The sequence below is a fragment of the Scyliorhinus canicula genome, chromosome 2 (genome assembly GCF_902713615.1).
Source record: "Scyliorhinus canicula chromosome 2, sScyCan1.1, whole genome shotgun sequence".
Classification (NCBI taxonomy): domain Eukaryota; kingdom Metazoa; phylum Chordata; class Chondrichthyes; order Carcharhiniformes; family Scyliorhinidae; genus Scyliorhinus; species Scyliorhinus canicula.
Genome location: NC_052147.1, coordinates 81,636,175 through 81,648,917, shown reverse-complemented (window position 1 = coordinate 81,648,917; position 12,743 = coordinate 81,636,175). Strand labels below are relative to the sequence as shown.

At 45.4% G+C, this 12,743-nt stretch overlaps 1 protein-coding gene across 4 annotated transcripts in view; it reads right to left on the bottom strand.

The window, feature by feature from the left end:
- Nucleotides 1-12,743, bottom strand: part of heatr5a (HEAT repeat containing 5a) — a 244,745-nt gene that overhangs the window by 134,528 nt on the left and 97,474 nt on the right. For all 4 annotated transcript variants that reach the window (XM_038781265.1, XM_038781281.1, XM_038781255.1 and 1 more), the window contains 2 exons: nt 9,731-9,921; nt 5,479-5,638 (listed from right to left, as the gene is read on the bottom strand). In XM_038781265.1, the coding sequence (XP_038637193.1) occupies nt 5,479-5,638; nt 9,731-9,921 (351 nt within the window). The remainder of the gene's footprint in view (nt 1-5,478; nt 5,639-9,730; nt 9,922-12,743) is intronic.

The window sequence follows — 12,743 nt, the reverse complement described above, 5'->3', positions numbered from 1 at the left end:
GACGGCCCCCTAACAAAGGGAAACCCCGGAGAGCAGGGGCACGTCCACCAGGTAAATATGGTTAATCCCACAGGAGCGAGGGGACAGAAGCCCCCCACCAGGATAGTCGCCTGGAACGTAAGGGGACTCAACGGCCCAGTGAAAAGATCCAGAGTCCTCACCCACCCAAGAAATATGAAGGCTGACATAGTCTTCCTTCAAGAGATACACCTGAGAGAGCAGGAGCTACTGCGGGAAAGAAAGGGGCTGGGTGGGACAGACCTACCATTCCTGCTATGGGACGAGCTACAAAGGAACTTTGATCTGCTCTCCACTAGGAAAGCAGTTTATCAACTCCGCCAGGGATTCTACACGAACACGGAGACAAAACCAGCCGCCTGTTGGCACACCAGCTGAGAAAGCAGGCAGCCACCAGAGAAATTGCACAAATCAGGGATAACACAGGCACATTAGAAACAGAACCAGAAAAGATCAACAAAACCTTCAAGGCCTCTACCAAGGGCTGTACACCTCAGAGCCCCGGGATGAAACGGTTTCTTGATGGACTGGACATACCAGTCATGGGGGAGGGCAGAAAACAGGGCCTGGAAGCACCACTAGCACTGGGAGAGATCATGGAGAGCATTAGCTCCATGCAGGCGGGGAAGGCGCCGGGACCAGACTGGTTCCCGGCGGACCTCTACAAAATACTTTGCGACAGCGCTGGCCACGCACCTGTGGGAGGTGTTCACAGACTCGCTAGCTAGGGGCACACTGCCACCCACACGAGCACAGGCCTCAGTCTCGCTGATGCCTAAGAAAGATAAAGACCCAATGGATTGTGGGTTAGAAGACTGCGTACCAGAGGTGGTTGCAGAGGACCAGACGGACTTTGTCAAAGGTAGACAGCTAACCTCAAACATCAGGCACCTGCTGAACGTGATAATGACCCCATCCGGGGAGAGAATACCAGAGGTGATCGTCTCCCTAGACGCAGAAAAGGCCTTTGACAGGGTCCAATTGAAATACCTCAGAGGTACTGGAACGGTTCGGGCTTGGAACAGGGTTCATCTCTTGGGTAAAACTCCTATACAACGCTCCTAGGGAGAGTGTACAGACCAACAATACCAACTCCCGGTATTTCCAGCTGTACAGGGGCACCAGACAAGGATGCCAACTGTCCCCGCTGCTGTTCGCTCTAGCGATCGAGCCATTAGAAATAGCGCTGAGAGCAGCAAAAAGCTGGAGGGGGATCCTAAGGAGTGGCAGAGAGCACAGAGTCTCACTCGATGCAGATGACCTGCTCCTCTACATTTCGGACCCACAGAGCAGCATGGACGGAACCATCGCGCTCCTGAAATTGTTTGGCGCCGCATCGGGCTACAAACTCAACATGTGCAAAAGCGAGATCTTCCCGGTACACCCACAAGTAGGGGGGCAACAGGACTGCCGTTTAAACAAGCCCGACACAAATTCCGCTACCTGGGGATCCAAATAGCCCATGACTGGAAAGGGATCCTCAATGGAACCTCACCAGTCTGACGGAGGAAGTAAAAAAGGACCTGCAAAGATGGAACACACTCCCACTCTCCCTCACGGGGAGAGTACAGACGATCAAAATGAACATACTGCCCAGGTACCTCTTCCTACTTAGATTCATCCCGATCCACATCCCCAAGGCCTTTTTCAAAGCACTAGACGGGGTGCGCGCGGAAGAGGCCTCCTGCATGGGGACCTCCCTCCAGGCCCTCACCACGGCAGCACTCCCATCCCCACCCAAAAAACACTCCAGCTGATAGCCACCCTCCAATCCTGGGACCAAATACGGCAGCAATTTGGCCTGACCAAAATGTCGGACAAGGCTCCCATCTGCAACAACCATAGGTTCACACCAGCGCTGACTGGCGCCACCTTCAAAAGGTGGGGGCAGGACGGAGGGACACTGACAGTCAAGGACCTATACACGGATGGCAGGGTCGCAACACTGGACGAACCGACAGAGAAATTCCAGCTAGCCAGGGGGAACGAGCTAAGGTACCTGCAACTCAAAAACTTCCTCTGAAAGGAGACAAGGACATACCCACAACTGCCACTGCTGGAAGAGTTACTGGACTCAAGCATACTAGATATAGGAAACTGTAGTGACATGTATTGAAAAATTTTTTAAAAAATATTTTAGAGTAGCCAATTATTTTTCTTTTCCAATTAAGGGGCAATTTAGCGTGTCCAATCCACCTAACCAGCACATCTTTGGGTTGTGGGGGTGAAACCCACGCAGAAATGGGGAGAATGTGCAAACTCCACATGGACAGTGACCCAGGGCCGGGATTCGAACCTGGGTCCTCAGCGCCACAGTCCCAGTGCTAACCACTGCGCCACATGCCACACATATGTATGACCGACGGTAGAAAGGGCCGACACCGTACTGGACGCAACAAGAAAGAAATGGGAGGAAGACCTGGGGATTGAAATAGTGTGGAGACTCTGAAGCGAAGCACTGCATGGGGTCAACTCCAACTCCACATGCGCAGGCTCAGCCTGACACAACTAAAAGTGGTACATAAGAGCCCACTTAACAAGAACTCGTATGAGTAGGTTCTTCCCGGAGGTGGAGGATAGATGTGAACGGTGCCAAGGAGGCCCGGCCAACTACGGCCACATGTTCTGGTCTTGCCCCAGACTTGCTGGGTACTGGACAGCATTCTTCGAGGTAATGCCCAAAGTGGTGGGGATGAGGGTGGTGTCATGCCCGAAAGTGGCCGTCTTCGGGGTATCAGATCAGCCAGATCTCTCCATGGGGAGGAAGGCAGACGCCCTTGCCTTAACCTCCCTGATCACTAGCCGCAGAATCCTGTTCGGCTGCCGGTCAGCAGCACCAGCCAAAGCTGCAGACTGGCTGTCCGACCTCTCAGAATCTCTCCAAATGGAGAAAATCAAATTCGCCATCGGAGAGTCAGACGACGGTTTCCACAGAACGTGGGAGCCATTCACGCGATTGTTCCGGGACCTGCTTGTCGCCAACGAACAAGCAGAAGAATAGCCAGATAGCCAAGAATCAGGGGAAATTAGCCAAGGCGTGAGAGGGAGGAACAGCTAAATCGAAGAGGAAAGAAAGGCGAACCACAGGAGAAGGGGAGGGGGAAAGGGGGCAGAAGGGGGAGGGGGGGGGAAAGAGCAAGGAGACAGGGAACAATGGAGGGGAACCAGAGAGGTGGTGGGGGGGGGGGGGGGGGGGGGAGAAAGAGAGGCAGGGGAATGATAGCCGGAAGAAGGGCACGGGAAACGTTAGCAAACTAGGCATTTACAGGAACTGAGAACAAGGAAAATACGGGTGAAAGACAGGACGAACGGCTGAAGCGGAGGTGAACGTGAGACGACAACGGCAGCGAAATCCATCTGGGAGAAGCAAGTGACAACACCAACACCAGACCCATTTGCGTATTGCCCTCTATAATTGTTTCTCCGGCACACAAATGTATATCTACCTCCCCAGTATATCTACCTCCCCCCACTCTTCCCCCGCAATCAGATGCCTACTTATGTGTTAAAAATAACATTGCCAATTGTACAGAATTTCTGCTGTTGAGCTGGTGCATAATACCCTATCAGTTATTTTTATTTTTATTGTGGTATGTTTGTCTGTGCTCTTCTCTCATATACACCTTATTCTGTGTACATAACGGTCAATATACTTTGTTCAAAATCCCAATAAAAAAACATTTATTAAAAAAAATATTCTCCACTGAAATCAGTTGTTTGATCCATTAACGGCTCTTTCCAGTTTACCGTGAACATTCTCGGTCTCATCCCGTTAAAGTCAGCCTTACCCAAGACTAAAATTCTAGTATCTGAATTGTGCTTTTCACTTTCAAACGCTATACTGAATTCAATCATGTTGCGATCAATATTTGATAAATGTTTGCATACAGTTAGGCTACTAATTAAATTTGGCTCATTACTCAAAAAATCCAATATTGCCTGTCACCTTGTTGCATCTAGAACATATTGCTGCTGGAAACTATCCCGGACACATCCCAGAGATTCACTATCTTGTCTGCCTCTCCTAACCTCGTGGAAGTTAAAATCCCCCATTAACACTACTTTGCCGTTGTTACACAGTCTAATTTCTGCATTTCTACCATTTAACACCTCAGTATTGCGACAGGACCTTGATACACAACACCCATTACAGTTTTGAATCCTTTTTTTGTTCCTCAGTTCCATCCATATGGTCTCCACTGGATGCTTCCCCCTCATTTTATCCTCCCTCACCATTGAGGTGTTAGCATTTCTAATCAGTAAAGTTGTTCCACCCCCTCTGCCATCTTCCCTGTCCCTCCTGTAAACTTCATCACCAGGTATATAAGTTCCTAGTCCCGACCATCCTGCAGCCATGTCTCCGTAATAGCTACTACATCATAATCTTCAATTTGCATTTGCGTCTGCAGCTCATCTAGTTTATTTCTTACACTCCATCTATTAGTATATAGAACATAGAATATACAGTTCTGAACAGGAGGCCATTCAGCCCATCGCGTTTGCACCGACCCACTTAAACCCTCACTTCCACCCTATTTCCGTAATCCAATAACCCCTCCTAACCTTTTTGGTCACGAAGGGCAATTTATCATGGCCCTTCATGGTCATTTATCATGGTCACCTAACCTGCACGTCTTTGGACTGTGGGAGGAAACCAGAGCACTCGGAGGAAACCCACGCATACATGGGGAAAACGTGCAGACTCCGCACAGACAGCGACCCAGCGGGGAATCAAACCTGGGACCCTGGCGCTGTGAAGCCACAGTGCTGTCCACTTATGCTATCGTGCTGTCCCTCTGTTATACCCCCAAACCAGTCCCTCAGCACTGATGCTTTATTTGCTTGTTTATTACTTTTCTCTTTTTGTTGAACCAATATACTTCTTGTAGTTTTGCCATTAGCTGCAGTTCCTGACTATTTCTTTACTCTCTGACCTGCTACTTGTTTTTGGAACTGTACTGACTTCCCCTGAAGCCTCCCCTGGGAATCCACCCAACAAAGACGGACAGGCCAACCAACAGACAAGTAAGACATAGAAATATGGATTGACAGTGCTACCATCAATTCTCTTTTTATTTAAATAATAGAATTTTAACAAGCGTTTGTATCGAACAAGAAAGCACACAAAGTTCAATTCATTGTTTAATCTTCAGAGTTCCCCAGTACTTCGAGACAAGATTTCTAAAACTTCACAACAATTTGAAATCTGAAACCAATTATTTTAGCAAAGACCAATGCATCTAAATTATGTTGGTTGTGATCCTGTTATTTGCACAAAGCCCAGAAAAGATTTTCATTACTAGGTGAAAGAGTGATATAATTTATGTTATGGTAGGGCTACAGCAATAAATCTCTTCAATAAAGCAAAATTAAAGGAAGATTTTTAAACAAAATTAAATATTCATGCTTTCATATTTACAAACATTTACTTTTGACTCCACATTACAAAATATGTATTACCTGAACTTCGGGAGATGTGCTGTCTTGAGATAAAGTATAAAGAATACTGACACAAGCAGTCAAGTGTTGACTTGAAACTATTCCTCCCAGGTATCTGTAAAGGGAGCCCAAGGCCATAGAGTGCCCTGTGCGTGAAATCACATCTCTGGCAGACTTTAACCTGAAGTCATGAAGAATTAAACAGTTAGAAACAGTAGTTTTGTACTTCGGAACATTAATATTGCCGAAAAGAGACGTGTTGTTGAATATTTTTGTCTCGAACTCGTCAGAACAAATGCAAGAACACCAAATTTCAAACAATCACAATTTATGCTACAGGAGAAAAAGGTACTCATTCTTTGCCAAATAATAATAATTCAAAAATACACTGGGTTTTAAACATATTACTTTTGCTTGCAGAGAACTGGTCCCTGATTATGAATGTGTATCACTTCTAACAAGCATAAATGAGCCACATTAAGAGTTCAACTGATTACCTTAAGTTGGTTCTTAGTGTAGCTCTTAACAAACAGTTATGAAATCCATTCACTCTGTGCTACGTTAGCTTGTAGACTGTGGAGATTTCAACATTTAAGATACAGGATGTTTCACTGCTTGTTACATTTGTTTCAGTCTAGTAACAAGGATGGGACCCTCAGTGTTTTGATCGGTCACCAGATCAGTTCAAGGATCAGTTAACAGTCAGTATAAATCAATCAGAGAAGAAGCATCCCTGTGGCAAGGACAAAAGACAAAGCAACAGAAACAGGTTCCAATTGAGCTTTAAGAAAGTTTAGAGAAACAGGTTGCAAGTTAAAGAAAAGGTTGCAGGGAGCAGACTTTTAAGTCTCTGAAATCGTGCTTGTAAGTTAATGGTGGAGTGTACACGGACATCCAGGAAAATGTAATCTTGGAATGAGAGATTGAAACTCTGCAAGGTGGTCCATTGTTGAAGCCATTGAGTTGGAACAACTGTTGGAGAGAATTCTAAGATGAGATCTTTGAACATGGTGATTGAAAACCCGAGTGAGAAAGATCAAATTTCAGTGAGATTGGTTGGCTCACAGTGTGACTAACATCTGGCTGAGTTGTTGAGAAATTCCTGGAATCCATTTTGGTTGCGTCTGTCATTTGTGTAGTGTGTTCGACCAACGTTTGCCTGTTCGTTCACATGCACCATATATATTGCCTGATTGTTTGCATGCAAGGTAAATTGGTTTATCTTTTTGAACTTATACAGTTACATTTATTTTTGTTTGTTCAAAACCCATGGAATCTTGTGGTTTTATTCACTTAATCTCAAAATTGTCTATTTAAACAAAATGTTATTGGTCCCTCAATAGATCTCTCCCACAATCTGAGATCTTGCCAAGGATCTAACGGCACTCAGGATTTTTCAGCAAGTGCTGCATAATTGCAGAATCACATCTAACAACAGACGTTTTGTTTCAGGATTTTGCAAGCACAGGCTAGTTGAGCACGGTCTGTACTCTGCCCATTATGAACAGAAGGAGCATGCTGTTTGTTTTGATTAGCAATTGCTTGGATGTGTAGCCTATGTACATGATATTACACTTGCAGCATCCTGTTGGTGGAAAATAACTTAGCCAATGCACTAACCGGATGTTCCTCTTAGTCCAAAAAGACATTCTGCCCACCACACCATTGAGCAATGTTGTGCATGTATTTCACTGACAGATGGCACAGGAAAGACAGAAATCTCATAGCGTACATCAGTAATATTCTTTTCAGTGGTCTGAAATCAGCCAGCATTGTGTGTTCTTTTTTAAAAATCTGTCAATTTTCTCCTTTTCACAAAGTTTTGAGCCTCGTTTCAGACAAGAGTAACACAATAGTAATTCAGAAAACTGGTCATTTTTCATGCCTTGAGTCTAGACATGATGTCAATGGACTATGGGGAGGGCAGTGGTGTAGTGGTATTGTCACTGAGCTAGTAATCCAGAGACCCAGGGTAATGCTCTGGGGACCCAGGTCTGAATCTCACCATGGCTGATGGTGAAATTTGAATTCAATAAAAATCTGAAATTAAAAGTCTGAAATTGATGACCATGAAACCATTGTCGATTGCCGTAAAAACCCATCCAATCATTGGTGTCCTTTAGAATCATAGAATCCCTGCAGTGCAGAAAGAGGCCATTCGGCCCATTGAGTCTGCACAGACCCTCTGAAAGAGCACCCTACCTTGACCCAAGTCCCTACCCAATTCACCTAACCTACACATCTTTTGACTGTGGGAGGAAACCGGATCACCCCGAGGAAACCCACATCGACACAGGGAGAATGCACAAATTCCACACAGGCAGTTGCCCAACATCAGAATCGAACTCGGGCTCCTGGTGCTGTGAGACAGCGGTGCTAACCACAGTGCCACCCGCTGGATTTCTATTGAAACCAATGACACACTCCAATCACTAACAAAGCAATAGTCCGAATTCTTCACACAAGTCGAATCTAGCTGACTCTTCTATAACCTTCACAGCAAAGATTCAACAGTTCCTGGCACTTAATAATGCCTTAAAAAGAAAAGGACCTCACAACAAGAAAAATGGAAATGTATTCAAGTGAATATTAGTTTGGAGGGTGACCAAAAATTTGGTCAAGAAGTGACTGTAAACAAGGGATGGAAATTTACCACCTGGTCCGACCTACATGTGACTCCAGATCCTGAGCAATGTGTATGACTCTTAACTGCCCTCTGAAATGGTCTAGCAAACAACTCAGTTCAAGGGCAATTGGGGATCGGCAATAAATGCTGGTTCAGCCAGCGACTCCCACATCCCTGAACCGTTAGGTCCTTCCAAGCCCCTTCAGTTGAATGAACCTTCTCTGAACTGCTTCTAATGCAATTATATCCTCAAGTAAGGGGAACAAAACTTTACACAGATATGTGAATTATGAGAATGACATCGAATTGTTTAAGAACTTCGTTGAAGTTTTTACTGTCTGCCTTATTATGTTTCCGCTTCTGGGAGAGGTTTGAATTAGGAGGCACTTTTAAAAATAAGGGCTCTCCCATTTAAGATGGGGGTTGACAAAATTATTTTTATTTAGAGAGTCATTTGTCTCTAGAATTCACTTCCCCAGAAATCAGTAGAGGCTGGGTGATGATTTTTTTTTTAAAAGGGCAAGTTAGGTAGATTCTTTAGATAGAAACACCCAACAAAAGACCCATTTCCTCATCCTCCCACAGCAGATGATGGCAAACCAACACTTCAAAATGTAGTATAACCTACATCTCTGTGGGATCCCCACTTGCACTCCTCAACTTAAACTTGACCTTCTTCAAATACAGGAACTCCCACCAAATCCCCCAGCCATACTGGGGCACAGGGCAGAGATGATGACCTCCACCCCAACAAGACTTCTCCTTCACCTGGTAGTTACGAAAGCAGACTATCACAGCACTCGATGGCTCATTCGCCTTTAGCCGGAGCGACCGGTGAGCCCTGTCCAGCTCATAGCGCGAGGGCCCTCATACTCTGCCAACAGGTTGGCAAATATTTCTCAATACTCAGTCGGCTTCTGACCCTCCAGCCCTTCAGGTAATCCCATGATCCGCAGATTCTGCCTCCGTGACCGGTTCTCCAGCTTCTCAACTTTGGTTCTCAGCCTTTTGTTATCCTCCTGCACCTTCCCTGAGCCTCCTTTATCAGGGCCAGGATATCCTCCAACTCCTTGAACGAGGTCATCATCTACTTCCGATGCCTATCAGAATGACTGGCGAATTGATGCTCAAACTCCACCACTATCACTTCAGCCAGCGTGTCCACTGTAATGGGCTCGGTCCCAGCCGGCAAGCTTGCGCTCACCATTTTGCCTCCCACAGAACTCCGCACCAGGGGAGCTATTGCTCGCACCTTTTTCTCCTGTAATCTTCTTCTGGGTTTCGACGTCCTTTACTTGCCGCAAAGTTTCCAGAGATCAATCACATAAAATCTTCTCCCCAAATCTGGGTGAAAAGTGCCAAAAACGTTAGGTCTAGCAGGAGTCTCCCAATGTCCAACCTCCACCTACATGTCATCACTAGAAGTCAGTTAGATAGATACTGGATTGATAAGTAGACAGGAAAGTTGAGTTGAGGCCACCCACAGCCAGATGGCCGACTGCTGATCCCACTTCATATGTTTGTATCCAGCACAGATCAAGAAAGGAATATGACACTGGTTCAGTAACACTCAATATCATACATTCTAGATAAGCCAAATAGATGTTTTTATACAATCAAAAAAAAGTTTTAGATCAATTTACTCACTTTTCAAAGCTGGTCTGTGCCAGCTTGGCAGTGAAGGCACTATCTGCTACAACCTGTGCCAGTCTGGCCAGGGTCTCTGCTGCTGCACATCTTAACAGAAGATTTGCACTTTCTAAGGAACGCATTACCAGAGTCACAGCAGGTCTTCTCACCTCTTCAGGGCCTAAACTACCTTTGGTGCAAGCTAATCTCTGGAAAAGAAAACACAAAATGTTGAACTTCATTTATGGGTGGCACGGTGGCACAGTGGTTAGCTCTGCTGTCTACGGCACTGAGGACCCAGGTTCGACGCCGGGTCACTGCACATTCTACCCATGTCTACGTGGGTTTCACCCCCAGAACCCAAAGGTGCGGTTAGGTGAATTGGCCACATTAAATTGCCCCTTAATTGGATACTCCAAATTATTTTTTCTTTTTAAAAAAAAGAACTTCAGTAATTTAAACTGACAATTTCTTCAGCCATGGCCAATATTTTCTAGCAACAAAAGCGATGTTTTTAACAGTTTCCAATTAAGGGCAATTTAGCGTGGCCAATCCACCTACCCTCACATCTTGGGATTGTGGGGGTGAGACCCACGCAGACACGGGGAGAATGTGCAAACTCCACACGGACAGTGACCCAGGGCCGGGATTGAACCCAGGTCCTCTGCGTCGTGAGCAGCAGTGCTAACCACTGCGCCACCCCTCACACGAGCAATTCTAAAGATTCATTAGCCCAAAATGCATGAATATTTCATAATAAACAGTAAGAACATATTGAACTGCCATACGCACACCAATCCTGAACAAGTCGCTCATGATTCGTGTGAGTGCCTATCAGAATGACTGGCGAATTGATGCTCTGGCGCAAACTTAAGGCTTTGTTTAAGACTTTGTTTTTATAGAGGACCTTTCATAATATCAGGATATTCCAAAGCGCTTTACAGTCAAAAAGCCCTTTTGAAGTACAGTGATACTTGTAATATAGGAAACAGACAAACAGTTTGCGCACAGCAGCATTGAGCAAACAGTAATGGATAATAACATGATCATTTGTATCTGTTTTGAAGTTTGTTGGCAAGTATTAACTGTACATTTGGGAAAACACCATATTCTTTGAACAGTGCCACGCGATTCTTTACATCCACGAGGAGACGGATTATCCTTGTTTTAGGTTATGAAATCCTATGTCCGTGTGCTAAGTTAACCAAATATAGGGGTTGCAACATTTAAGTTACAGGATGTTCTAGTGCACTTTACATTTGGCTCTGCCTAGTAACATGGATGGAATCCTCTTGAAGTACTTTGATTGGTCACCAAATCAGTTCAAGGGTTGGTGAACAGTCAGATGACTCAATTTTAATCCAAAAACAAGTGTCCCAGAAAGACGCAGGCAGCACGGTGGTGCAGTGGTTAGCACTGCTGCCTCACGGCACCGAGGTCCCAGGTTTGTGTGGAGTTTGCACATTCTCCCCGTGTTTGCGTGGGTTTCGCCCCCACAACCAAAGATATGCAGCGTAGGTGGATTGACCACGCTAAATTGCCCCTTAATAGTAAAAAATTTATTGGGCACTCTAAATTTGGGGGGGGGGGGGATGCAGTCTTTAAGTAAAGAGGATGGTTGAGGGAAAGGTGTATCCCCTTTGGAGTATGAGTGTCCGACTCTGCATGCCCGAAAAATTGAAGTTGCGTCTGTACTTGATATTTTAATGTATACTCAGGAATCCAGGGGAATGGAATCTCAGAAGAAGATGAAACCCAGTGAGGTGAGGTAGGCCATCATTGAAGTACTATTTGGAGACGGAGAGAGAAATCTATTTTGGTCGCATTTATGATCATAAGAGTTATAGAATTTTACAGCACAGAAAAAGGCCCTTTGAGCCATCGTGTCCATGCCAGCTATCAAACATCTAATCCTATTTTCCAGCACTTGGTCTGTAGCCTTGAATGCTATGGTGTTTCAGTTTTTGTGTGATGTGGTGTACTCAACCAAAGTTGGCTCGTTAATTCACATGTACCTCATACTTACTCTGAATTTTAGAGTATAATATAGATATCATCTTTCTGAACTTGTAAAGTTTATTTTTGTTTGTTCAAAACCTGTGGAATCTTGTGGCTTTCACTTAGTGTCTTGGATCTCAAAACTTGTTATTGGTCTCCAACTTGCTCAGGCCAAGGATCATAATATCCGAAAGGGGCCACCTCCAACAATGAAGGATGCCCTCGGCATTGCACAGACTCGTCAGCCTGGATCATGTGCTGAAGCCTCATTAGAACATAGAACATAGAACAGTACAGCACAGAACAGGCCCTTCGGCCCTCAATGTTGTGCCGAACAATGATCACCCTACTCAACCCCACGTATCCACCCTATACCCGTAACCCAACAACCCCCCCTAACCTTACTTTTAAGGACACTACGGGCAATTTAGCGTGGCCAATCCACCTAACCCGCACATCTTTGGACTGTGGGAGGAAACCGGAGCACCCGGAGGAAACCCACGCACACACGGGGAGGACGTGCAGACTCCGCACAGACAGTGACCCAGCCGGGAACCGAACCTGGGACCCTGGAGCTGTGAAGCATTTATGCTAACCACCATGCTACCGTGCTGCCTCCTTAGTGGGACATGAAGCTACAAATTTGTCTCTGGGAATGAAACGGCCAGAACACTAGGCCATGGATGACACCTTGTGGAAGTAAACAGTAATCTGGAAAAGGTAACACGATCTATGGAAGAAGAGAATTATAAACTAATATCAGAATGTCATGTTGAAGACAAAAGGTGCAAAAAGTGCATGCTAACAGAAAAACACAAGTGGGCCAGAGGCAATTCTGGTTCAACACCAACAGGAGGTAAAAGAACACTGCAAATATGAAGCTGAAGAAAATTAGCATTAACAACTGCGACACAGCCGAAGTGGAGGAAAAGGAGAAAGAAAACATGAAAAGGGTGGGAGGGGGTGGTGTGTGTGGAGGAGAAAATGGGTCGTAGATAGCCAGCTACATTTTCTGTCCGTTTACTTAAAGATA